The 27,645-nt window shown below is 46.9% G+C and overlaps 1 protein-coding gene across 3 annotated transcripts in view; it reads right to left on the reverse strand.

The window, feature by feature from the left end:
- Window positions 1-27,645, reverse strand: part of PLXNC1 (plexin C1) — a 143,097-nt gene that overhangs the window by 89,610 nt on the left and 25,842 nt on the right. For all 3 annotated transcript variants that reach the window (XM_059402345.1, XM_059402344.1, XM_059402346.1), the window contains exons 3-4: window positions 24,032-24,166; window positions 20,552-20,652 (exon numbers count right to left, since the gene is read on the reverse strand). In XM_059402345.1, coding sequence (XP_059258328.1) covers window positions 20,552-20,652; window positions 24,032-24,166 — 236 coding nt within the window. The remainder of the gene's footprint in view (window positions 1-20,551; window positions 20,653-24,031; window positions 24,167-27,645) is intronic.

Below are 27,645 nucleotides of genomic sequence, written 5' to 3' on the forward strand. Positions count from 1 at the left end.
TCATTCCCAGAATATCAACCTACTGTGGGAATCTTTCTGTTATTAAGACACTAATAAGGCCATCTTCTGCTTTGTAGTCTGAGAATTAAATATAAATATTTCGAGGGCAGAGTCTTCCCCAAGAATGTGATAAGCCATTCTATAACCATCTGCTACAAAGCATTTATTTAGACAGACACCCAATTATATCGAAAGATATGGGAACAACACTTTCCAGGGCCACTTTCCCAAGTCTGGCAGCGCAGAGGATGTCCCAAATAAATCTTAAGCTGTGGTTGGGGCCAAGTCCTCTAATAAACATGACCAGGAGCTAAGGGGGGGGGTAGAGTGGGGTGCACTCTTTTGCTGGCTGTCTCGGCCACTCTAGGTCACGCTCACTTGGGAGCTCCTGCCTCACCAGAAAGGCCAGCAACCTGACAAAAAGAAGGAACAGCAAGGGCTGTGTTATGCTCAAAAGCCTTGAACTCCACAACTATTCCACTGGATAATATCAAGAGACCAGAACATCCTTGTTATCTACGCCTCCTCAAGGCCTGAGGTTAAAATGGAGGGGTTGAGGAGACCCAGCAACCGTGATTTTGAAAAGAAATGGAAAATTCATGAATCACAAGATCGAAAAGCAGCCAAGTGATGAAGGCATTCATCTGTCCCTCCAAGGGTCGGAGAGGGGTGGGATGTGGTCCCTGAAAGGGCATCAGACTTCATAAGCATTTTACTTCCTCTTCTTCCTCTCCTCTCCTTTTTCAATTTGTACAAATGTAGGCCCCGTGGCTTCATCTCTGAGCTCTATGCTCATTTGAATATGACAAAAATAGAACAGGAAGCCGGTGAGTTTCATTAAGCATCATCCTCGGGCACAGTACTTTGAGCAAGGGTTGGGGAACCCTGTTTGCTGGGAGCACATCTGCGTCCAAACTCCCCTACGTCTGTGTGGGCTCCTTCTCCAATGTCCTGACCGTGGGGATTTTCATCAGCACTTTTCCAAAGCCATCAATTCATCCGACTCTTGATGGCTAGCTCGTCCGTCACGGACATTAAGTTCAAATTAAATGGCCTGTCGGTATCAGGGAGCATTTGCCACTGAGGGATAAGTGCGGCTGGATTGAAAAACAGGATGACGGAGCTGGTTTCTTATTCTATATTGGAAAGGGGTTATGACTGTCAAAAGTCCCAGCCTCTCCTGGGCACTCTGGTTTGTCTAAGACTCTGTCTGTTTGAAAACAAAACAACAAAAAGCCAGTTCTGGGGAGACTGGAGTACAAATATTGTCGTGGGCTCTTAATGCTGCCTGGAAGTCAAGGCCTAAGGCTGCCAAAAAAACAAGTGTAAGATATTTCATACAAATAGTGCTGTACTGTGCCAATTTGTAGGCAGAACACAGTACTGCCACTGAGTTATCACCCCCCCCCCTTGCTGAACTCATAGCATTTCTTGTTGGAACTATACATTTTGGTATTTAATCATATGCTGTGTTGAATTACAACTTAACTGTTTCATATGTCGCTGTCATCTCCCCCCCACCCCCAAGTAAGCACTAAGCTCCTCAAAGGAAGGGAGAATGACTTTAAGATTTCTTCTACAAATCCCTCAGGGTCTGGCAGCACAATATGCAAATACTGGGATCTCAATAAATATTTCTGAATGGACAGATAAAATATGAAATCTCTATAGGTCCTTTCTGTGCGTGTTTTTCTTTCCAAAATTTTCTTCTAATTTATGTTAGACTCTTCCTTATGACAAAGAGACTGTTTTTAATAGAAGCTCAAAGGTCCAATCTGGGGCCAGAGAGGAAAAGATTAGGAGTTTCCAGTTTATCTTTGGGGGGGAAAAAAAGAAAAAAATATATAGCCAACCTTTTACTTCCCATTTTGTACAAGGTAGAAACAAAATCTAACCATGTTAAGCAATTAACCTAAATTTCTTGCTTCTAAAACACCTCTGAAATTTCTAAACTCTCATTACTTGCTTCTCGTCAGTAAAAATAATAAATTTTAAAAAATGAAATAGCAAACCGTGACACCAAGAATGTACAACCAGATGGTCAACCAACAACAACATCTTATTACTTCTCCAATATTGCAGATTATAAAACCTTCATGACAGCAGGTTACCCACACATTCACATTTCTTCAGGAGCGGGAGATCTTATAGCCCCCACATTTGAATAAAATAAAAGCAGTTATTTTGAAATTATCCCCTCCTATGTGTCACAAAAGCAATGGTCAGATGGTGCAGACACTTAAACCTTTGCCCAAATGAAATTAAAACCTCGCAGTCAGACACAGCTCTCCGTGAGGCTGATCCTCAGTGACGTGCTCTCAGGTAGGCTGATCTCTTAAGTGGCTTCATTTCAATTTCTTTAGGCGACAGATAAGGGGACAATGGGATTTGGATTAGACTGGGCATGGCAGGCAAATGACACATTTGCTTCCCTTCCTCTGTGTTACCGCTCAGGCCCCATCCTCTACTGAGGGTCTCCCCGGAAGCCCTTAGACTCCCAGTCACTGTTCTCTTTTTCCAGTCCTTATTTCCATCTGATCTCATGCCTACACCATAAAGCCAATACGTAGACATTCGCCTGTTTGCAAATCAGGAAACACTGAAGAACACAAAACAAAATTAAACCCAAACCAAAAATTTTTTAAAAACAGAAAACCATTTTCCTTAGGTGAAAAACACAGTATGTGGAACCACCTTAGTGAAAAAAAAACTAGTTAAGAAGGCTTAGTCTGATGAGTTTCTATGAAATCTGCTGTAAAGCTTCATCTATTCAAAACAATAACAGAGGGGTGCCTGGGTGGTTCCATTGTTAATCCTCTGCCTTTGGCTCAGGTCATGATCCCAGGGTCCTGGGATGGAGCCCTCATCAGGCTCTCTGCTCAGCCAGAAACCTGCTTCTCTCTCTCCCACCCTCCTGCTTATGTTCTTCCCTCTCTCGCGGTGTCTCTCTCTGTCAAATAAGTGAATAAAAACTTTGAAAAAAAAAAACACACTAGAAAAACAAAAACAAAACAAAACAATAACAGACTTTGACGTTGCCCACTCAACTATATGAGTGCATGGACCACCCCCTCCGTCTCCCCCCAACTCATGACAAAACTATGTTCAAAACCCATCCAGGCTTCAACTCTTGAACAGAAAGGTCCCAGGCACTTGTTTCTAGGTTTGCTGCTCAGAATCCAGAAAGTACTTTTAAAGTACGGGTTTGCTTCCCGAGTTCGTGGAAATCTGTGTGAACTCAAATATCAGTGAGAAACACGCCCAGCAAGCACCTATGAGGAGGGAACCCTGTCCTATCCCAGGCACTGGCCCGCATGCTTACAGGCGGCACTCCCACATTAGTCCTCCCAACCACCTCCTTCTTAAGGCATGAAATAGAGGCTTGGAGAAGTGAGATAACGTGCCAACGTCACACAGCCACAAGCGACAGAAATCTGCCTACAGAGCCACCCACTTGGTCACCCATCTGCGTGGCCTCCTATGAACCTTAACTACCCACTTAATAAGGTGTGAAAGGGTAAAGACATTCAGGGTGCCTGCTGGCTTCCTGGGGCCCCAGTAGGGGTGGGGGAGGGTGGGGCTACACCAGGATGAGCACCCCGGGGACTGACATTAGAGAAAGTCAGGCAGAGTCTCGAGGTTGAAAGGACAGCAAGGACTTGAGGGGGATGGGGGGATTCTGAGAGGCCTCTGATTTTCATCTATCCCTAGCCCTGAACACAAAACATCCATCTACAGGTTAAAATCCCAGGAGTCCCCCAATTTACAAACCTATTGTGCCCCCCCCATTTTGCTTGTTACCCACCTGTCTGTAATATGGACTACATCTTTCTCCCCACAGAAATAATGTTATAAACAGTGATTAGGTCCCCGGTTTAGCCCACAAAACCTATTTATCCATAATGTAACTTCAAGGCTGTACATTTGCAATAAAGAGTAGCAGGAAACAATGTGACTGTGGCCATTTGCATCCTATAACAGTTTTCTCCTACCTTACGGATTTGTATTTTTGCTCAGCTGGTAGTCTGGGAACACTGCCCAGCTGGATCGACTTTTAAATTTATTACTACACTATTATATTTATACATTATTTCTGGTTTTTTAATGGGTAGGATTTAAATTATTAATTGTCTTCATGCCAACATAAAGAACAGGGAGACCCACTTCTGAAAAAAAGAAAAAAAAGACCTAAAGTTCCCAGGCAGATAAAATGCCTGTGGGCTAGGGAACCTTGGAATCTGACTCTATCAGGCCAGAAAATCTCTCTCTCTTTTTTCTCATTCAGTGAGAGGCTATTGGTCCTTAGCTACCAAGGTAAATGTCACATACACGACTGCTGGTAAAAACTTGTAAAATAATATAAAAATAAATGGAAGGCTACTTTTCTCTAGTCACCAAATGAAGCAGTATAATCAATACTACAATAAGCAAAAAGCTTCAGACCCACAATTCAGGTGTCCCTGAAATTACTTACCATAGTGTTTGTAAATATGAGTTTTAAAAGTTAAGTGACAGATATCAGAGCCCTGAAAAACTAGGATAAAAGTGAATTTGGGCATGTAAGTGAGCTCCTCTGTCATTAGTATTTGACACCCTGGGACCGTGGAGGCCTTTTCTCACCTGCTCTCGGAGTTATGACTATCCAACTAGGTCAGCAGCATGCCAGAACACTTCATCGTTTACAATCTTTGAGTTAACACTTCCCTTTTGAGAAGCCCAAAGAGCAACCCAAAGCTTATTACCGTGCAAAAATTGCCCCAAATCCTAACAGAATTTAATAGGGAATTTTTTCTTGTGCCCCGCAGGGTACAGTATCCTGGCCTCAGTTCAGAGAAGGCTCCAGGGCTTGGATGGTGCCAACTAGACACCTTGCCAGCCGCCCCTCCCTAGGGCGATCCCTTTCCTAGGACTTCGGCCTCCTTCCAATCAAAAAAAGAAAAAAAAAATCCCACATCAACACATAAACTATCCCATAACTTGCACAACTTCAACATTATCACACTCACTCTTGCTGACAGAAAATGTAAGCTGCTAATAACAACATTGGCAAAAATACATGGAAACCCCTGGAGGACTGTTCCCAAGGATCTACCACACCTGAGTCTCTGCTGGGTCCCGGACATTCACTCCGAATGTCAAAATCCACAGCACAGTGTCATGGCCCTTCTTCTGGAGACAGCCTAGGACCCTGTCCTTCCTCTAGGAGCCCCCAGGGGAATCAGGTGGACCTCAAACTTCCCACTCAGAACCCACAGGTGCCCGAACGGGCATGGTGGGGGAGGAGGCATCTTCCCTGCCTCCATCCTCAAAAAGCTCACTCTGCAATAGAACCCTGAAATGGAAACTCTGAACTCAGAAATGTAACTTCTACTTCCTGCCGCTCGACTTTCAGCAGCATCCCCTAATCTAATTGTTCGCCAAAAGCAGACAGTCCCATAACTAAATACCAGGTAATTGGCTTGAATGTGGGGTTGGTGTGACCTATTCCAAAGATTCTATACTGATATCATATCAGAAAACTTTTAACAAGAAAACGATCCAGCCTCTGTCTCAGGGAGCAGGAGGGTGTGTCCATACCGGGGGGGGGGGGGGTGGGGGGGGGGTGGGGGGGAGGTTTGGCTCCAAGAACATCCCAAGGTCTTCTGCTAAGGGATTTCAAGCAGATGCCTGCATTTTTAGGAAAGGCACAGAGGAAGAGCTAGATGGTCCCCAAAATATGGGGGCTCTTATTGACATCATCAGTCCAAGAGACAAAGAAACCAAACTCGACCAAATAGAAGAGAATAGGATGGCCCCCCGGGGCAAACTACATGCTGAATCCAGGCCCCCATAGTCAGGAAAGGGGAATACCAAAACACCAGATCCAAATAAGTGCTGGGGAATCTGAAAAATTGGACCTCCATCACTGGAGCCAAAAGGTAATCTACATGATCAAATTATGCTAATTCCAGAAGCAATTTAGAAGACCTTTTAAAAAAAAAAAAAATAAAACCATCTCACATGCTAGGGCCACCTTTCATGGAATGTGATTCATTTAATCTTCATAACAAACCTATGAAGTAAGAACGATCATTGGCCCTGCTTTACAGATGGGGGCAACTGAGGTGCAGAAGGCACCATATTGCTTTCCCAAGGTCACGGGATGAGCAAGCCGAGTGCCTGAGACATGAAAACCAAGCAGTGCCATTTCCTACATCTGTGGTCTCATTTATACGCCTCTATGGCCTCGCACAGAAGCTAACACTTACTGAGCTCTTCCTGCAGGCTAGGCACTTCTCCTGGGGCTTCCCAGAAAGCAACTCACTGATCCTCACAACCACCTCAGGAAGTAGACATTATTATTATCGGCAAGGATGAGGAAACTGTAAGGCAGAGTGGTCAGGTGGCCCGGTGTGAACCTCAGCAGTCTTTACTCCTGTGCCAAATTCCTCAAAGTTTCCAAGAACTTCCCAGGATAATGGCATCATAAATGCCAAGATAAAAGTCAACAGGTCCTCCTCGAGCACGGGCCACATAGGAAAATATAGGTTTTAGTCACTTCTCAGAAAACCAGTGTTCTTTGGGTTGTTCTGGAGGTATCTAAAGTAGGGTCCTGTTGTTAAGAGGTTTGGGAGACACTGGGCAAATAAAATTAAACTAATCTCTCTGCTGCAGGACTTCTCAGAGCCTTGGCTATACTGGGGTGCTTTGTAACTTTCCAAGACAGGAATGAATGATGCAACATCTTCTAACTTTTTTAGAAGTTCTCATCATGCACACTGGGAAATATTGCTTGAACGTGGTCAATGAACAGTAATTCAAACAGTGGATCAAATTAGAAAATTTGGGTCTTCCGGCTTTTTTTCTCAACTCTCGGATTCAGCTGATAATGACTTATTAATTCTAAGCATTCCTCTATGTTATCTCCTACATTCTACCCTCATCCATCACCTTGTAGCTGGGCTCCTACCTTGCCAACTCTAGTGCCTCCAATCAGCCTCCAGACAGACATCTAGGTCATTCTCAAGCACAGAGCTGATCATAGCACTTCCTACTTAAAATAACCTTCAATGGCACTCTTTTGCCAGCATCAGACTCCTCTTCCTATGGGTCTTTTATGACCAGGAGCCTAGAACACACATTTCCACGGTCATGTCTCTACCCTGGCACTAGTATCTAGCTCCTGCCTTCTTCTCCAAACTCATCCCTAGGCAACTGTGGATTGATGAGTCTGTCTATTTGATTAACATGTGCAGTGCAAACACGCCTGGCTGTCCCTAGCATATGCTGCTCCCACAGGCCCCAGAATGCCCTTGAGCCTGCAGTATACTTGGTGAAATGGTGTTCCTTGTTCAAGGCGAGTTCAAAGTCACTTCCTCCATGATGTCTGCCCAAGCTCCGGGCAAAGCAGTAGCTCTCTCTGCTGTGTTCCTGTGGCCCCTTACATGTGCTCCAGGTGTATACAGCACATCGCATTCACCGCTGATTGCCTGTCTCTCCCACTAGACAGCAGGTCCCCCAAGGGAAAGACCCACCTCATTCACCTTGCCCCCCCCCCAGGACCTAGTGCTGTATTTGGCATTTGCACCACAAATATTTACTGAGCACCCACCAGACACCAAAGACCATAGTTGGCACTGTGGACACATTAATGTATCAACCCATTAGAATCCCCCTACTAATGAGTTTACATTCCAGCGAGAAAATAAACAGTAATTTAAAATAATTTTAAATTAAGGTAGGTCTTCTGCAGAAACCAAGAACATGGCACAGAGGAATTACTTCAGATTGGCCAGGAAAGGTGACATTTTAGTTCAGAGGTCTAGGATGAAAACCATCAAGTCACATCAAGAATAACAGGAACAGCATTCCAGGGAGAAGGAACAGCATGTTCCACTTAAAGCTTGGAACTCTGTTCTCTGCAAGGAATTGACTAAAGGACAGACTGGCTAGCACACAAAGGGGATAATGCTTCTGCCAGTTACACACCAGTGTCGTGGCAAGTCATGTGCCCCCTCTGTGTCTCGGGCTGTCCACCTGCAGAAATGCAGATATTAATGGTTTCTACCTCATGGGATTGTTAGCAAAATGTGCATCTATTTAATTGAGGCTTACAATACTGCCTCAGTATATAGTAGTCATTGTTGTGATACTTATTACTCCGGCAAGTGAAACAGACTTCACGCAAGCATTTGGATGACATTAAGCTATGCAAACACAAAATGGTAATGACGAGGCAGGGATCGGGGCAGTGGGGCTCTCCGGACAGCCCTCCGGCATCACTCACATGTGCCGGGTCAACATGCAGCGTACCTTTCCTCCATAAGGAGGCAGCCCCAGTTCAAAGCTTCTTGGAGGATTCTCAATCACATTGTGCCTTCCTCCCAAGACAAAAGGGCTCTCTGGGGTCTCCCCAGCCTCAAGCACCGCCTAGAAGCCCTTTCCACGGTGTACGGACAGTATTGGCTTGGTGGACGCTTTCCGCCCTAACCTGTGAGCTTCTCCGGGGCAGAGCCTCATTCGTCGCTTTTCCCCAAGGGCCTCGTTCAGGGCCCGACCCACAGCCCGAATGCAACAAGCGTTAGCCGCACTGAATTAAGAATTCAATTTTAAAGTGACTAAAATTCTTGACTATGTCTCCATGATACCAGCGTAAGTTGTTTCATTGATTTTTGTTCACTGGGCTGGCCTGTTAACTGGCCTGGTGGAAAACCAGCCTTTGTCTTAAAACTCAGAGCTATTTAGCACACATAAGACACATTTGCAGACTGAAACCCTCACACAAAAGGGATCTGTAGCCTGCACCCCATGTGGTTCTTTTGTGGGTGATGAGTTTACTGAAGCTGGCATTTTTTTTTTTTTTTACTTCCAAACACAAACCACGAGCTGAAGAATTTAAGGGAGGGTTTTTAAAAATACATAATGTGGAAATAAACATGGGAAAAGGGTGCCTTTTGAGTCAAGAAGATCTGGGCTCAAAGCTGCTCTGCCCCCACATGCCTTTGCCACTCTGGGCCTCCATTTCTCCACTGGGAACGCAGGTGGCCCCTCTTCCTGGGACAAATACCGAAGGTCCTCATCGGGCCTCTCTATACAGCCAAACATAAGCACCTCAGCTTTACAAAACATTACAAAAGCAAAACCATGAAAGGCCGCCTGGAAGGCTTCCAAAGAAGATGGGAACATTGTGTTTGAAGCTGGAGAAGGTGCTGGGAACAGGACATCTTCTAGGTCACAGAGACAAGTGAAAACATTTGAGGAATTTTTAAAAGCCAATCAATACATACTTATGAAAGTGCCTGCTGCCTGAGATAAGGTCATTTCAAAAAAAAAAAAATCTATTCCATTAAAACATGTATTTACTAAAAGGGGCGTTCCTAATGGTCCTTGTTCCAAGTCAGAGAACATCAATTAAAGAGATGGTGTGGGTAAGCAGTTTCTTTGGACCTCGGCGGCCAGCACTTCCAAATAAAACTGGCTTCTGAGTAAAGTGAGCCTTCTCCCTGGTCGACCTCTGTCAGCTCTCAGGGTACCAAGGGCTGTGCCCCTCGATGATTTCATCCTCTCTCCACCTTCTGCTTTGAAAGGAGTAGGATTTGTTCACAGCTCCTGACAGCGGAGGTGATCAAGAAGAACCCAGGGGATCTGGGTTCACCTGGGACCCCCCCTCCACTGTGAGAAGGCCCCCAAATCCCTTTCAGCATTCTTGCTAACCCAGATGCATGGGTTGGGCCTCAGCCAGGGTAGTTCAGGACTGCCCTGAGGTCCAGAATCATACTCCTCTTTACTCCCCACTGTTTCCACCCTACAGAGAGTTGTCCTACTCGCTTCTACACAATTAGTCGGCACACTGGGGTCCTCACCCAAGAAGGAGAGGTCGCCGCCAGATCCCATGATTACCATGATCGCTGCCATTCGCATGGCACTGGACCATCAAGGAGGGTCACTGTCCAGGCTGCAAGCACGAGGACACGCCCCTGATCAGGAGGAGAGGGGAGCAAACACAGAATGAGAACAACCTGTCTGAAACTCTCTTCTTGGCCACTTGGCTGGCAGTGGCCATACCCATGAAGGGGGACATCTCCAGCTCAAGTCTTGGCTCAGACACGTCCTTCCAGTGAGGCCTTCGGGGACCACTCAGGTTCCAACGGCAACCTCTGGTGCCTCCAGCCAGGAGCCCCCTACCCCTGTCCTCGGCTGTATTTTTCTTCAGAACACTGATCACCATCTGACGTGCTCTCTCTTTCTTCACACTCACACGGTCCCTCTTCCCTCGTGGGGTGAGTTGAACCACGTTCCCTCAACATTCACGTCCACCCAGAACCTCAGAAGGTGACCTGATTTGGAACGAGGGTCTGTGAAGATGTAATGCAAGGATTCCAGGAGGAGAGCCTCCTGGATTCAAGGTACCCAGTGACCGGCGCCTGGAAAAGAGAAAGTGGGGGGAGGTCTGGAGACACAAAGAGGAAAAGCCCGTGTCATGAGAGAGCCAGGAAACACAAGGAACCCCCTACGGATTTCTAGGTGAGGGAATGCATCTGTGGTGTTGTAAGCCCTTACATTGTGGTCCTAGGCTAGGGCAGCCTTAGGAAGGCAACACCCCGTCAGAAGGACCTCCACGAGGGCAAAGACTTACGGCTGTGCCGTTCCCTGTGGCAGAATCCTAGTGCTTAGAACAGCGGCGGCCACACATTAGGTTCTTGACAGATACTTGCTAACTGAAAGCAGGGATGCTCACACTTTGAAGGTGGAAGGCTTTCTACAAGTCAGGTAGGCTCTGAGTCCTGTCGTCTTTGGTAGGCAGAGCCTGTCATCCACCAAGGGTCTTTTTAGACCTAGCTCTTCCCTCTACTGCCACAGGGACAATATCCCTTCCTTGTTCCCCTTCCCTTTCCCTACAGCGGTAGGTGAAGGCACTGACTCTGGAGACTGAGCTAGGTTCTGCTACCTGTGCGACCCGACATCAATGGAACCCCCAAAGACACCCACGTCTCCATCCCTGGGACCTGGGCATATGTTCCCCTGAACAGCTAAAAGGACTTTGCAGATTAAGGATCTCAAGATGGGGAAATTGTCTTGGAGGATCAGTGCGGACCCAAAGTAGTCACGGGGGGATCGAGCGGAGGCAGGAAGGTCAGAGTCCGAGAAGGGGACATGACGATGGAAACAGATTTCAGGGCCCGAGAGATGTGAGGGACTATGTTGCCGACTTGGAAGACACAGAGGCAGCCATGGGCTAAGGTGGGCAGTCTCCTCCAGCAGCTAGAAAAGACAAGGACATGAATTCTCCCTCTGGCCTCCAGAGGGAACACCACCCTTTCATCACCTCGATGGTAACCCAGGGAAACCCACTGCAGACTTCTGACTTCCAGAACTGTAAGGCGATAAACGCCTGATGTTCTAAGTCACTAAGGTCGTGATCCTTTGTTACCGCAGTAGTGGGAAAGGAACGTACAACCTGAGGCTGTTTCCTCCTCCCTAATGTGGGGATGGTCCTAGTACAGACTTCACAGGGCAGCAGGAGGACTACAGGTATAGGGCACGGGGCGCAGGGCACAGTGTCTGGTGTAGAGTGAGCACGTCCCCCCACCCACCCACGAAGAGTGGGCCTGGAGTCGGGGCAGGCTTCTCGGAGGAGGCGCACGGCGACTGTGTCCTGAAGGGTCTGTGGGCACACCCCAGGGGCTCCTCTACAGAAAGCCCTCAGTGGGCATCTCTGTCGCGCACTGTCCACCGCCCAGGAGGTCAGACCCGGCCGCAGGAATGCCGACCTCGCAAGAGTGTGCTTGTGGGTTGCCATGCCCCAAAGGTTACCTCGGTCGAGTTTTTGAGCAGTCACAGCTTATGGCCCTTAGAGTCAAAAAAATGGCCGGGGAGGCTTGAGGTGAGAATGTCTTGGAGGAGCGAGGGCAGGCAGACCCAACAGGACAGCGGTGTAAGGAACTGGATAGGGCCATAAGCCAATCCTATAACTCTTTCTTGCTTGTTTATTTGTTACTCCAGGCTACTGGGGACAAATTCGTTTAGCAGTCACATTTCTGTTTTTCTCTCTTGTATTCAAAATCCCCTCTGGTACTCCCACTCCTTCAGGAAGGCTGACTGTGGGACTAGCCAGAGAGCCCCATTGTCATGCCAGGTCAAGGAATGATCTACCAGCAGCAGCTGGTGGGGGCTGCTCAAAGGTTTTCCACGTGTCTACATGGAAGAAACCTGTAGAAGAATATGGGCGAGTGTCAGGCTTACACGAATCCTCCAGAGGCACTAAGACACCCTTTAGTTAATGTGCCTGCTGATTAGCAGCCTGACCCTACACAGTCCCTGTGCAGAGTGGGGCATGACAGGGTAGGACAGAAAAGAAGCCTGGCCTTTCCTGCACAGCCCGTTTTCTGAAGAGGACCAGCCCTGATTCCCTTATGTGACTGGGACCAGAGCACGCTGAGCCCCATGGTCATGCTGGGACTGGTGGGAAGTGCATGAAAGCTGGAGAAGGAGCGGCCAAGTGGATGACTCAGGAGGAGACGGGAGATAAGCTCGTTGGTTATGAGACAGACATGCCGCAGGACAGTGGAGCCTGGAAGGTATGCGGCTGGGGAGTCTGATGAAGCTGATGCTTGGGGTAGTGCTGGACCCTGCCATCAGGATGATCTTTTTATTATTTTTTATTTTTTTTAAGATTTTATTCATTTATTGGACAGACAGAGATCACAAGTAGGCAGAGAGGCAGGCAGAAAGAGAGGAGGAAGCCGGCTCCCTGCTGAGCAGAGAGCCAGAATCGGGGCTCGATCCCAGGACTCTGGGATCATGACCTGAGCCGAAGGCAGAGGCTTAACCCACTGAGCCACCCAAGTGCCCCAGGATGATCTTTTCAAAACACAAAGATGATGCTGTCCTCTGCTGAAAACCCTTTCATGGGTCTCCGGAACCCCCTAATATGCAGACCCCCTTCACACCCTGGTCCCCCCCAAACCCCCATGCCCTCTGGCTTCTAGGGCTACTATCCAGCCTGTCACTCCCTCAGAAGACCACTCCCTGTCCCGGATCCTCTAAGATGCCTTCCGTTCCCTGTTCCCTTGGGCTTCAGGGCCTCATTTTTTGTTTAATCTTTTTTTAAAATTTACAATTTATAATTTACAATTTACGATCTAGTTAGTTGACATCCAGCTCAGTGTTGGTTCAGGAGTAGAGTTCACTGGTTCATCATTTACACATAATACCCAGTGCTCGTCAGGACGGCCCTTCTTCAAACCCATCCCCCATCCATCCCACCCCTTCCCCCTCCGTCAACCCTGCTCGTTCTCTATCATTGAGTCTCTCATGATTTGTTTCCCTCTTTTTATCTCCCTCGTGAATGTTCATCCATTTTGTTTCTTAAATTCCACGTAGGAGTGAAATCAGATGGTATTCATCTTTCTCTGATGAACTTATTTCGCTTAGCAAAATACATTCTAGCTCTGTCCTTGTCTTTGCAAATGGCAAGAATTCATTCTTTTTGATGGCTGAGTAATATTCCTGTGTGTGTGTGTGTGTGTGTCTGTGTGTCTGTGTCTATCTGTCTGTCACATCTTTATCCATTCAGCAGTCGAGGGACATTTGGGCTCTCTCCAGAGTTTGGCTATTGTTGACAACGCTGCTATAAACACCAGGGGGCATGCATTCCTTTGGATCTGTATTTTCACGTCCTTTGGGTAAATACTTAGTAGTGCAGTTGCTGGACCATAGGGTAGTTCTATTTTTAGCTTTTTGAGGAACCTCCACACTGTTTTCCAGAGTGACTGCACCAGCCTGCGTTCCCACCAACAGTGCAAGAGGGTTCCCCTTTCTCTGCATCCTCGCCAACACCCGTTGTCTCCTGTACTAATTTTGGTCAAGGCCTAAATTTAATGCCACCTCCTCTGTGAAGCCTGCCCCAGCCTTGGTTACAAGCCACAGCTCCCTCCTCTGGGCTTCCACCATCACCAGAGCTAGCATTGCTTGAGTCCTAACTAGGACTCTGGCATTGTGTGTCCAGGTCTTTTTGTGCATATCTGATTTAATCTTCTCAGTCCCCCTTTAAGGTATTATTAACCCTACTTTATTGAAGAGGAGATCCGCACATGAAGATAAGAAAACCTGCAGGTCACAAAGAAACCTGGGTTCAATCCCAAGCAAGCTGACTCCAGGCCCTGTACTCTTCCTCCTTGGCTGGACTCCCCTCCGCCAGAGCGGAAGTCACCCCCAGCATTACCGTGCCTCCCAAACATTCCTGCTCAGTAATGACACTGTTCACTCCTTCCTCCACCATCTCAACACCAAGGTCACTGTGTTGCTGGGAAAAGAGCAGGAACTCACCCCACAGAGCCCTCTGACACTCAGCTCTGACATCACTCCCAAGTCCTCCCGCTCTGACTTCCGGGTTCATCCTTTGGGCTCCAATCTAATGCCTACTCCAATGCGTGGGACGGTAGGAATCTATCCCTTGGGTGGCACTTCTTTATTGTCTTTATGAGGACTTAGATCAGAGAGAAAGAACACATATTCCAAAAAAACCAGTAGCTGTGGCCACCTTGATATTTTATTTTTCATTTTATAACCCTATTTTGACTGTGTCAAACTCAAGGGGGAATCTAATTAAATGCCAAATTCTGTCAATTCTATCTCCCAAAGAGCTCTTGAATCGGGAGTCCTGAGTCTTGAGCTCTTGAGATCTTCCCATCGCTACTATCAACCCTCTGACCAGTTCCCCATCTCTTGCTGGTTTACAGTCACCTTTTAAGAGGTCCTCCAGCAACCAGCAGGTCCCCTGCAATCCATCTTCACCAGAATGTTTATTCTAAAACACACAACCGATCTGGTCATTCTTCTAATCAAAGCTCTGCAATAGCTCCCCAAAGTCCTTCCAATAAAATGGAAATTCTTTACACGGCTTATGGGACCAGTCCTCCACCGCTCCTGTAGCCATGCCACTTTCTCAACAGCTCCCCCTCCAACCCCCCACCCCAAGGCTGTATGCTCCATGCACACTGACCACCAGACCAGGAGCTCCTGCAGCCGCCGGCCTTGGTGCACCTGTTCCCTCAGCTGGTCACCTGGCTTGGCTTTACCTGGCTGAAATCTGCTCGGGCCTCAGGTTCAGCCTAGACATTCCTTCCTGCAGCAAAACTTGCCTCACTTTGAAGATGGGTTAGATGTTCTTTATGTGCCCCCATGGAATCCTCCCCTGCCTCTGTGGGAACCCTTATCATATACACTATTTACTTCTTGGTGGATGGATAGTTCTTTTCCTTGTTGAGGTAGACTGGATTGCTGTGTCCGGTTCTTCAGGCTCTCCTGTACTGGAAGGACCCATTCCTACACTTTGCCTTCTTTGCATCGTCTCCCACGGGAGTAGGCAGACCATATTCCTACCCCACTGATGCTGGGCTTGGCTATGGGCTGTGTTGGCCAATGGAGCCCCAGCAAACACATGAGCAGGGGCTTTGAACGTGCTGTCCAGCTTAGCATGGCCTCTGGTACTTCTGCTGTCTGCCTGGACAATGGTATGTACAGGACGGGAGATGTGCGAACACAACCGGAATCTGCCTCTCAACCTGCACCTTGAGGCAGACGACATCCCTACCCCCACTGGAGTGGACCCATGAACAAGAAAAACAAGTCTTCTAAGCCCTAAGAGTTTGTTAACACAGTATCACTGGAGCAGAAACCTGACTGATACACTTGTCTACACTCTTCACGAGACCGAAGGCTCTACATAGGCAAAAAAGAACTATAACCCGAGCCCCCAGCAAAGGCCTCATCACATCACAGGTGCTCAATAAATATTTGTTAATTGGATGTATGACTGAATGAATGCATATGGGTTATTGACATGTCTGTCTCCCTAGCTGGCATGAGAATTCTTAGGGCCAAGAATGGCATCTGATTTCTCTCAGTAACACCTAGTTGTCTCATTTCCCACACTGCGTTCTGGGTAGATACTTGATAAATATTTGTTGAAACTAAATAAATTGCACTTCGTGGGCTGGCTTGGGACTTAATTTATGACATTGTTTCTATGGGAAAATGCGTTCTGAGTGCCAAACAAACTTGCAAATGAACTTTTGGAACCTCACCCGTTCATTGGTTCAGGATTGCCAGTTTTGTGGAAATCCATAACTGAACACATGTGCTATGCTTTGCAATATGGGAGAAACTGAGAAACTGCTTCCAAACCCAAGATATTCAGCCTGCAAAAATTCACTTTCCACCCACACAGGCAAATTCAGCACAGGTTGGATTTGAGGTTCCAACAATAAAATACTAGACTTTTTAGAGCTCATTGTTTATCTAATTGCTTTTTATCTGCTTATACTAGATGCCTATTCTTAACACGCGATCAAAAGGAAGTTAAGATAGTTTTCTTGCCCACCCCCCGTGCCCAACAAATCCATTTTCTAGACACATATGCAAAAAAGTTCAACCTTCTCAAAAGGGAAAATAAATTATTTTTCTAAATAAATCTGTGACATTTAAAATAAACACAGTGGGATGCTCTACGGTTATAAGAAAAGATCCCCCTTTAGAATTCCTAATTTTGAATGGTACTGGGAACTCAATATGAGTCACAGATCTGAGGCTTAGTTTTATTTCGTCTTAGGCCAGAATCAAGCCGCTTTGAAACTTAAGTGATCCGATGTGGCTGGGAAGGGCCATCAGTCTAGAAAATTCTATATGACTTAACACACACAGCTCAACCCGCCACTGGTAGAGTTTCTCAATCACTCAATCTACTTCATTCACTTAATGTATATTTTTTGAGCACCTACTCTGTGTCAGACACTGTTGTAGACTCTGGGAATATAATCGTGAACAGGACAAGGACCCTATGTTCATGGAACTTTCATTTTAATAAGAGAGGCAGAGAAAGAAGATCACTTCTTATGACGGGGCCATGATGAAAATAAAACAGTGAGGTGATTATGAATGAGGTGAGGCCATTTCAGACTGGGTGATCAGCTGTGGAAGGATCTGGGGAAGAATATTCTAGACTGAGGAAACAACAAGTGCAAAGTACCAGAAGAGGGAACAAGCCTGGCATATTCCCAAGTCAGAAGGAAAGCTGGTGGGGTGGAGTGAACAGAGGAGAGACAGGCATGAGAGGCACGGAAGAGTCAGATAATGTACTCATCTTGTAGTCAGACAGTCAAACTGGATTCTAGGAGAGAAAGCCAATGCAGGTTTTGAACTGGGGAGTGACATGATCTGGTTTAGATTTAAAATTATCCTTCCTCTTGGAGAGTACTGGGACAGGGGTGAGGGAGCAAGAGGAGAACCAGGGGAAGCCTGAGTCATACTGTCATACTTTATAGAAGGCTAGAACTTCTAGCCCATCATCAATAAATGATGTGTCTTCAGCCTCTTCTTGGATCATTCCTCTTACCTTCTTGTGCTCACGAAACCAGCCTCTGCCCAGGGGAGAGTTACTTCAAAGCCAGCTCAGGGGCTGGCTGCTTCCTCTCACTCATGTGTAAGTGTCCTGCTTGCGTCTCGCTGCCTTTTCTGGATGCTTCTTCTTTCCTCCCCCTTTCCAAGCCTGTCCCCCAAGCCAAAGTGCCCCAGCTTGGAAGCTCAGGCAGTCATGCCACCAGCCCACACCACCCCAAAGTTCTCCTTGTTGCAACCATCTACAGTGCACCCCCAGCCCTGCCAATTCCTTCCTTTTCTGGACTATTTTGCTCCTCACTCCAACATTGTTTCCACAGTTGGTCTTGGCGACTATAATTTCCAAACAGATGGTTCATCCAACACTGCTACCTCAGTTCCTTGACCCCCTCCCTGCCAACGATCTTGTCTTCCATCTTACTTCATAACCTAGACTTAGCCATTACCAATAGTGTCACCGCACACATGACCACCCTACTACAGTCCAGCTACTACCTCGTTCCAGTTCCCCAGGTCCAACAAGTCTTAAATCCAACCACAACCTCCCAAGCACAGATCCCATGCCCTGTTCCCATCTCTCACTGCCCTCCTTAGAGTTGCTTCCAGCAGAGAGCCCAGGGTCCCCTGGTACTAGTTTAAGTACCAATATCCATGACAATACCATCATGCTTCCCTTGGATACACCTTCAGTCCCCAGGTCCCTCCCCCGCCCACTGTGTATTTCCTGCAAAGCCCTACCTTGCTCAACCTAGTTCTCCCCAACTCTGTGACCACACCAGCAGAGCTGAACACAGCCTTCGAAAGCAAAACCACACTGAGTGTTCTCATTCCAAAAGCAAGACCACTGGCCTCCACAGGGCCCTGCTGCTGCCCAGGGATCACACTATATTTCCCATCTCCATTACCTGTCCAACTCTCTTTCCCACCTTCTCTCCCTTCTCTCTTCAAACCTCCAGTACTTCCTCCCCCACCTCACTCTGACGGCTCCGAAGTCACTGAACATGACGTAAGCAATATAAACTGATGCCACTTACCCTTCCCCCACCTACCTGCCCCAGGACCCATGTTCTGCACCTTTCCTCCCGTGACCAAGGCTGACTCGCATACCTCCTTCCAGAGCCTTGCCTCCCCTCACGTGCGTGTGTGCGTGAGATCGCCTTTCCTTTCATCTTCTGAGACATAACTGCGCAAGGGCCCTTTCCCTTTCTTGCACCATCAGTTTCTCCTTCTCCAATAGCCCCAAAGCATAGTGTGCTTTCACACACCTTATAAACAATAAGACCCTCTGGATTTTATTTTCTCCTCCAATGTCTGCTCCATTTTTCTGCTGTTTTCCTCAGCAAAGCTCCTCTGAAGAGTCATCTCTGCTCTGCTCTTTCATGTTTCTCTTGCAGCATTAGCACCACTTGCCACAACGGCCCCGGTCACGGTCACCAGTCATCACCTGCTAGGTCCAATGGATCAGTTCTCTTCTCTTGCCCAGCCTCTCAGCACCATCTGGCACAGTGGACCACTCCCTTCTTTCTGGCCTTGGCAACCTGGAGACCACCTCCTTCGGCCTTTCCTCTTCCCTTTCTGGCTGTTCCCTCCCCCTCTTCCTCTCTCTGCCCCCAATCGCGGTGCCACCTCCTTGCTCAGTTCCCCAACTACTCCTCCCCTCAGTCGACATGGCCTCCCGTGACTGGTCTTCAGGCTTCTTCACGTCCCATCTAGATGCATCTAAACCCCAAAGTCATCTCACCAGCCCGTACACTTCGTCCATGAACTCCAGACCTATGGTTGCCAATATAGTAGCCACTAGCTCTGTGTGGCTAATGAATTCTCGGTGCTGCCACCAAATGAACCCCTGCAGGGAGCTCTGCAAACACAGACAGGGAACCGACCTAAATGGAACGGGTGGGAAAGGAGAGGGCAGTTGTGCGTCGTAGTGGGTGTGTGGCGATGACATGCTGTGATGAGTGGTTAATTTCCTTAAACCCTAGACTTGGGCGAGCCACGCGAAGAAAACGTTCCTACCCAATTACAGTTATTCATGAGCATTTTCCCGGCCCTGCTCCTTTTGTCTGCCAATGATTCTGACGGAAACAGCCCCGTGAGGAAGCGCAGCGAAAGGCAAGGGCGAGTATGCGTCTGGGTGCGTCGTAGCTTTCAACTTCCTCAGCGAACTCCTAATGAATCCCAGCCCCACGTTTTTCGCCTGTTTCCTGAACCTCTTGGTTGGGCCATTTTCTCCCCATCTCCTGTCACTGCCCTGGGCTTCCTTCCGCAGGGGCTCCCCCATTCTCTCCCCAGTCTTCTTTTCTTTCCCCCAACTGCCCTCTTGTTCAGCCTTCAGCTTCTCTGCACCTGTTCCACTCCTCCTTATCCTTTTTCACCTTTAAAAACTGAAAGCACCGAACTGACAGACACTGTTATGGTTTTTTTTTCTTTTCTTTTTATTTTTTTTTTTTTCCCCTCTCCCTGCCGGAGCTACCGCTCAGGCGCTCTCCTCCTCGCTTCTGTAGCGGGAGCCCGAGTACTGGGTTGCCATGGCAACAGCCAATCCAACCAGCCCGGTCCCAGCCAAGCTAGGAGCTGCCATGGCGAGGAGGAAGCCTCTACAAGTCGCCCCAGAGCCCGGATGGGTCGCGAACATCGTAATTCAAGCCCAGGCCGGGCCCATTCTGCTCCGGGGACCGAGACCGTACACCAGACCCCCAGCCGTACGGCACCGCAGGGGACAGCGCCATCAATCCCCAGGCTTCCACCCAGCCAGCCGGATGCATGACAGTATGGGGATTCAGCTGAAAATTTTCAAACCTCCCTATTCTTTCATCTCCTCTGCGGGGGAAACCTTTTGCCTCTCTCTCTCTCTCTCTCTCTCTCTCTCTCTCTGGAGTCCTGGGGAACTCTGTAGAAAGTACAAGCAGCACTGACAACCCCAGCCTCCCCCGCTCCCACGCCTGGGCACGGGCAGCCCTGAACGGTCCCAGTCCAACCGTCTGGTGGCCCTGGCACAGCTGGGAACATCGCTGACAATTAGGATTCCACCGTGATACTCCAGTGGGCAGCGAAGGGCTCCGTTCCCCCAGGTCATCGGAACGGATCCTCAAAGTAGGGCAACAAGTGTTCTGCCACCTGACACTCCCCCCGCCTCCCTGAACATGTGAGTTAGTGAGAAAGAATCAGGGAATACCTTTGTAGCGAATGGCACCAACCACAGTGAGGGTCTGCAGCCGTTAAACACTCCGTGCAGGATGGATGTCTACTGCAGTTGGCAACACGAATTCTCCTCACCTAAAAATAAAGACACCCGCGGTTCAGACGGAATTACAGGCAATGCTGGAAAAACAACAACCCCTTATCTGTTGAGGGGCCAGGAAGAGCACACTGATTGACTTGAACTCCAGATATCTCTGCGATGATCTGGGGCAGTGGTCCTCAGAAGCCCCCGGGGAAGTCTTGCAAGTGTGGATCCCCAGATACCCTGCTAACCCCAGTGCCCAGACTCCTGCCCATAGGTCTGAGACCCAGCCTGGGAATCTGAAATTTTTAGGGGCTCACTCAGGTGAGTCTGAGACACAGTCAGGTTTCTGATTGGTTGGTGTTGATTTCCAAGGGGCTTGTGGAATCGGGTCACCTGGTCTTCCAAAAAAAAAAAAAAAAAAAAAAAACATCAGTGTGGGGTCAGTGGTGCTTTGGAAATGAGCGTCTGGGGATGGCAAAGGCTCTGACCCAGGAGCGTCAGCGTGAGGCTGGCACTGGACATGGACATGAGGACAAACCCACATCCCTGCCAGGGTAACTCCATTGCTTCAGCTCCTAGTTCACTCACTCACATTCCCTCCACTGGAGTTGAGAATGAAACAATCAGGGAATATTCAAATCACTGCCTGCCCCTCAAGCCACCTCTTCCAGTTGTCAGGGAAAAAGCAACCCACAGAGCAGGTGCCCATGCTGGGCAGACCCAGGCATCTGAGACAGTCAGTAGGAGCCTGGAGACGGGGTGGCAGGAGGCAGACAGGTCCTCAGTGTTGCATGGCATGTTTTCTGCAGGCAAAATCCCACAGCAGGCAGTAAGGAAACCTGGGGAACACATTAAGCTGGGAAGTTATTCATGCTAGAAGGTAGAAGTAACTTCTTTAAAAGGTTAGAGAAACAGAGTTCTAGAAAGGGTTGGTGAGGAAAATAGGCTATCCTGAGGAGTATTCTTCAATTCTAAGTTGACTTCATGGGGGATAAACCTGTCCATTTCTCATAGTCCTCGATGCTGCTGAAAGATGCAGGGGCAGACCACCAGCCTGAGCCAGAATTAACCAGAATGTGGCTATTTCCTCGTAGCTCACACAACATCTTAATTCTGGAGGGGTTTTCATAAATACATAATCTCTCTAACCTTGTTTCCTCATCAGTGAAATGGTGATGGTGCCGCTGACTCCATGGGGTTACTATATGTGTCTGGCATACACTAAGTGCTCAATAAATGTTGGTTATCACTACTGTGTGGGGAAAGGGTTCCACAGCCCAACAAACATGTGAAATCTTCCACTGAAAAGGCAAATCAGTTTCCTTAGAGCAAGGCTTCTGAGAGCCTTTGAATATGCTGGGCATCGTGATACTCCAGGAGGGGTACAGTCAATACCATCTCCTCCTAGGGCCACTTTTGCCCAGAACACTTAGTGGAATAATCTCTAGAACCTTCTGTGAGAACCTTTACACAGTGTACTTAAACATACAAACAACATAACTCCGTGCAAAAGAGAGAACACTGTAAGTACTTACATTGGACCTGCTTCTCTAACTTAATAACACATTATAGTGACTAACACAGCAATGCATAAATCTTCATATGGTTATTTTTAATGGCCACATATTTGATAGATGTACCAGGGCATATTAGTTTGGCTGTTACTATCTCCCCAAGAGTCCAGGACAGAACCTTCCCTAGGTTTTGGCTCTCTAGGGATTATACTGGCTTAACCAGAATCTAATAGGATCCACAGCAGTAAACCTAAGTGAAAAATGTACGAATAACCAGCTTTAATGCCCAGTCAAAAACTCTCCCTTGGACTTCAGACTTTGAATGACCAGAGGCTAAGCAGTCTTCAGCTTCCAGAAAATGAGGACCTGTCAGCTATCTGTGGCTCTCCCAGTGGTTCCCAGCTTACGGTCGTGAGTCCCAAGGAAAGCAGTCATGAGAACTTGTGAGCTATTTGCAATGTTTCAAAGAGCTGAATGGAAAAAACATGCATGGGTCAAGCAAGACTTCAAGAGTCTATGCTTTGGGCTGGAATTTTATTGGCTCCGTGTGGTAGCACAGTCTGTTCCCCGGCTGGCAGTTTCCAGATGCCCTTGATAAATAAAACCTGGGAATGGGAATAGTTACTTAATACAGGCAGTCTGTGGAATAGACCAAAGTCTTTCAAATGAAGGAAGCCCAGGGAAGAAATAGAATGGAAAGTGCTGAGTGGTGAAACAAGCCGCTCGAGAAGATTCTATTGGGTGGACAACTGGTTTACCAGCGCAGACCAGGTCCACCATCCATCACCATGTGCTCATTCTGCGTAACTGACTTCACAACGTGCAAAGGGCAATATGGCCTTTCTAGGAATTCTGGAGACTACAGAGTGCTCGTGTACCTACCTCGTGACTATAACAACCATGTGGCTTGATATCATTACCATTCCCCTTAGACTGAGAGACAGAGAATGGAAAGTGGGGGTGGGCCAAGGGCAGCTGTTATCCCATTGTAGAATTCTGTAAGTCTCATTGATCTTCTTTGCACTTTGTATGTTCCAGTGGCCACGGAGCCAAATTACTATGCCAGAATAGGCTGCTAGTTTTCACAGGTTTAGGATTTGACCTTGTTTATCTATATATAGGCATATATATTTATCTAACATACACACACACACCCTTGAGTGAATTATTTAACCTCTCCAAGTCTTAGGCTCTTCCTGTATAACACAAGGGTAATTTTATCTCATTAAATTATTAACATATTTCAACAACATTGTTTTTATAGGTGTGTGTGGATAGACACAACTGTATGCACGTAGAGAGACCCTATTTAGAATAGTAACTAGCACGTGGTCAGTAGGGGCTGAATGAAAATTAGTTTTCTTCCCTTCCCTTGGTGAAAGCACCTTGTAAAAAGGAAGAAAATGGAGAAAGATATTCTCTTTATTTCAGTAAGCAGAAGCAAGAAGAAAAACTAGAACAGACAAATAAATTAAGGGAGGGAGGGGGAGTGCCATATATTTCCTGGTTCATGAATGTGTATGAGACCATGGCCTGATATTAACCCCAAATTCCAAAGCCAATCCCATTGGGTATATTCATAAATGCATCTAACCGTTCAGTGCCCGCACAATAAATGTGTAAATTCAGTTACCTAGCTGATTATGCACCCATTTGCAAGCACACCCCTCCCCTGAAAAACGTAGCATTGGAAATATAGCCAATAATAAAATTGTCTAAATAGGTAATATTTCTTGCTTACTTACTGACAGCAAGGTTTTTAATTCCACGTCCGTGAACCACTGCAGGTCTTCTTGAAGCCTGCAGCAGTGTTTAAACCCGATAGTTCAAAGTAAAAGCTTCGCTACTAGATAATGACGTTAATTAAACACTTTCTATTCGGAAGTCAGAAGCAATAGCTGGTATTTTTACCTACCTCTTTCCCGGCCGTTAGATAGATGTAGATATTCTTCTTAGGATGAGGAACCAGTTTGTAGAAAATGGGTGTCTCTTCTTTAATTTCATAGATAACCTCTGGACAATTTGAAGTCAAATTCTCACCCAGAACAACCTATTTTTTTTTTCAAAAAGAGAAATATGATTTCTATTAAATACGTCAAATAGCGGGGGTGGGGGGAGGCAAGACTCGTAGCTTAGTTCTAAGACCACGTGCTTCTTCACTCACTACATATATGGGCTGCGGTACCGTGTTCCTCAAGCATCTGCTGTCTCAGTCTTCCGTAAAGCCGGTAAGAACAAGTACAGTCACGCACACACACGTGTGCACACACACACATGCACAGCCAGCCTTCGGTCCTGTGGCAGTAACCTCATAGGTGGAAGCTTGACATCCATAATTCCTTAATACACCCGGCTTTACAAGAAGCTACAAGTGACAGCTTCCTTAATACTACGCCAAGTGATCCTAAGACCAAAGGAAGTCAGTTTGATGACTTGCACAGTTGACTCTGATTCTCCTATACAATTTGACATACTTAAACATCTTAATGTAAGCAGGACAACTGAACAGGCCCAAGCAGGTGGGTATGTACTTATATATAAAATAGAGCCAAGTATAGCTTTGAAAATGGACATACCCAAGTTTCACTCATCTCAATCAATAAATATTTACTGAATAGCCCCTATATATCTGGCATGTTCTAGGTGTTTGGAAAATTGCCCTGAACAAATGAGTGGAGGGAAGGGGAGTAGAAACTACCCTCATGGAACGTGTGTGTGTGCATAGGGGAGTGGTGGCCGACAATGAGTAAATTATAAACCCTATTAGAAGGCGATGTCGGTCAAAATAAAGTGGGGTAAAGAGATAAGGATGTGTGCTCAGGGTAGGTCTCACTGAGAGGTGGTAGTTAGGTAGCTACATGCAGGAGATGCTGGAGTGGGTCACTTGGGTGTCTGGATGACACATGTTTGGCCCCTTAGTCCCGATGCCCTACAGTCTGGGGGGGGGGGGGGGGGGGGCAGGGGGGCACGAGCAGCACCAGCGAGGCAGAGTGCAGTGGGTAGTGAGGAAGGGGTGTGTAATGTAGGTTCTCGTAGGCCCATATAAAGACCTTACTTTCACTCCAAGTGAGAGCGAGGGAGCCACTGCCCATTTCAAGCGCTCGCTAGCCGCCTCTGGCTAGTGCCTACCTGGAAGTGCAGGACTGGAAGTGCAGACACAGAGCATTTCCATCATCATGGAAAGTTCTGTTGGACAACACCAGCCTACCGAGAACCGTGAAAGCAGGGAAATATCATACAGGCGCAGCCCAAGTGTGAGCCTGCCAGGTTCATGTCTCCCCATCTCTAATTCATAGTCCTTATTAATCAGCTCAGAGACAAACAATTGATCAGGTTCTAGAAAGTGGTCATAGAGAAGAGAAGAAACAGGAAGCCAGTTAAAAAACATTGATAAAAATATTCTCAAGCGCAGCTCGAGAGAAGACAGGCTGCTGTCCAGGAGGAATCCATCACGTCAAAGGCACCATTGGGCACAACCACCTTTGAGGCATTCGCGCCAACCAAATGGACCTCGAATCTAATCAAGCCTTTAGTGCGAACTTTCATTTAGCATCAGGAAGCAGAAAGGGGAGGCAGGAGCTGAACGACCCCATGAGGAAACAAACAGCCAAATCTACAACGTGAGGCGTCTGACAAGACAACAGGCTTCACTTCCTCAGTCAGTGGCAGCAGATAAAGGCTGGAAGGTGGTCACTCCAGACTGAGAGAGACAAGGCAGCCCACAGGTGATTGGAGGACCTTGTCTGGATACCAGTTTGAACAAAAATAATTTTCAAAGACATTCTTGAGCCAATGAGGAAAATGTAGCTCTGCAAAGGCAATAGTGGATAATTCGAAAGGATGACTGGATAACTTTGTTGTGGTAACAGCATCATGGGTACAGTTACTTGAGAAACAGCATTTTTTAGAGATGTGTAACGCAGCACGGAGGGGTGAAATGCCACTGTCTGGGATTTGCTTCAGAAGAAAAACACAATTTACAAAACACCACCACTCATCCATTTTAAGTGAGTCAGAAGCTACGTTGCAGTTTTTATCAGGACTTAATTCTTGGAGCATGATTGACGCAGATGGGTAAGGGCTGGAAAGATCCAGTTTGGGGCAACTTTGATTCACCCATACATGATGAGGCACCAGGATTTTCTCTGGAACTCCAAATTGCAGCAGGAAAGCCTTTCTGTGGTACTGGGTACCAGGCTTTGCCAGCCAGATTCCTAAATGAGCTACCTAGAGTGGCTAACACGGAGAGCTTGTCCTAGTAACTACGGATGCTGGGCTGAAATTGGTTATGTTTCACTGATGGTGGGAGTGAGACTTCCCTAGAAGGTAGCTTGGCATTATCTATCAAAATTATAAAGCACATACCCTTAGACCCCACAGCCCCTCACATCTATATTGAACGACATATGTACATGGAGGTTTAGTGCATCACACATTATAAACAAAAGATTGAAACAGCCTAAACGTCCAACCATAGAGAACTGATTAAACACAGTATAAACAGTATAGTACTATTTAGCCATAAAAGTCATTAGGAAGCTCTTTCTATATACGTTTAACACATTATATTATGTATATCTACATATTGCATAAACATGTTTATATACATATATAGCATGTTTAATATATTGTATATTTGACAAAATGAGAGAAAGACGATCTTTCCCCTTTTGCTTGCAAACATATATAAAATATCTCTGGGAAGATACCCAAGAAACCCACTCCCCTCTTTGCCCCCTAGGTCAGGAATGTGTAGTTTTCACTGTATATTCTCTTGGTTCTTTTGAATTTGGAACGATGTCAATGTATTATCTTAGAAAACAAATACATACGATTTAAATGTGAAAAGTGAGGATGAGTGGACCCAATTGTTTCATTTTATTTGTTTGTTTTTTGGTTTGGGTTTTTTTTTTTTTTTTTTTTTTTTGCTAGATTCCACATAAAAGGATCTCCATAACCCTGAGGACAGGACAATAGGAACTTCTCATTTTCATCACAAAGAGACCCCAACATGTGACGTGGAGGGGTCTGGGTACTGTGGTCCTCACCTATCTCAGGTGACTCTAGGACAGGAGAGACATGGCTTTCTTTCCTGCTAGATTTCTATTAATATCACCTCCCCCGCCACCAACCGTATAGCCCATTCCCAGGGCATCAAAGCAACACTTGGATCTCCTAACTGCAAAATTCGTGTCAACATCAACACAGAGAAGAAAGCCAGCCAGACTGGAGCCCAGGAAATGTTCCCTCCTCAGCTCAGTTTAACTGGACAGCTTTGGGGAAAGAGCTCGATCGGTGAAGTGAGGCAGGAAGTAACAGTGAGTCACAGAAACCCAAAATGGGTTGAGTTTTGTATAAAAGCCACTCGTCTAATTCATACGCGTTCCTTGGGCATGATGTGGGTTTTCATCTCTTGCTTCCAGAATTCTCCTTAATATAGCTCGAATCTGGAGTCAACCCGAGTCTTTGCCATGCATATGCTCATTTACCCCTTCATCTTTTGAGTCTCAGATGTCGCCTCCTCTGAGA

The sequence above is a fragment of the Mustela nigripes genome, chromosome 6 (assembly GCF_022355385.1).
Source record: "Mustela nigripes isolate SB6536 chromosome 6, MUSNIG.SB6536, whole genome shotgun sequence".
NCBI classification, from domain to species: domain Eukaryota; kingdom Metazoa; phylum Chordata; class Mammalia; order Carnivora; family Mustelidae; genus Mustela; species Mustela nigripes.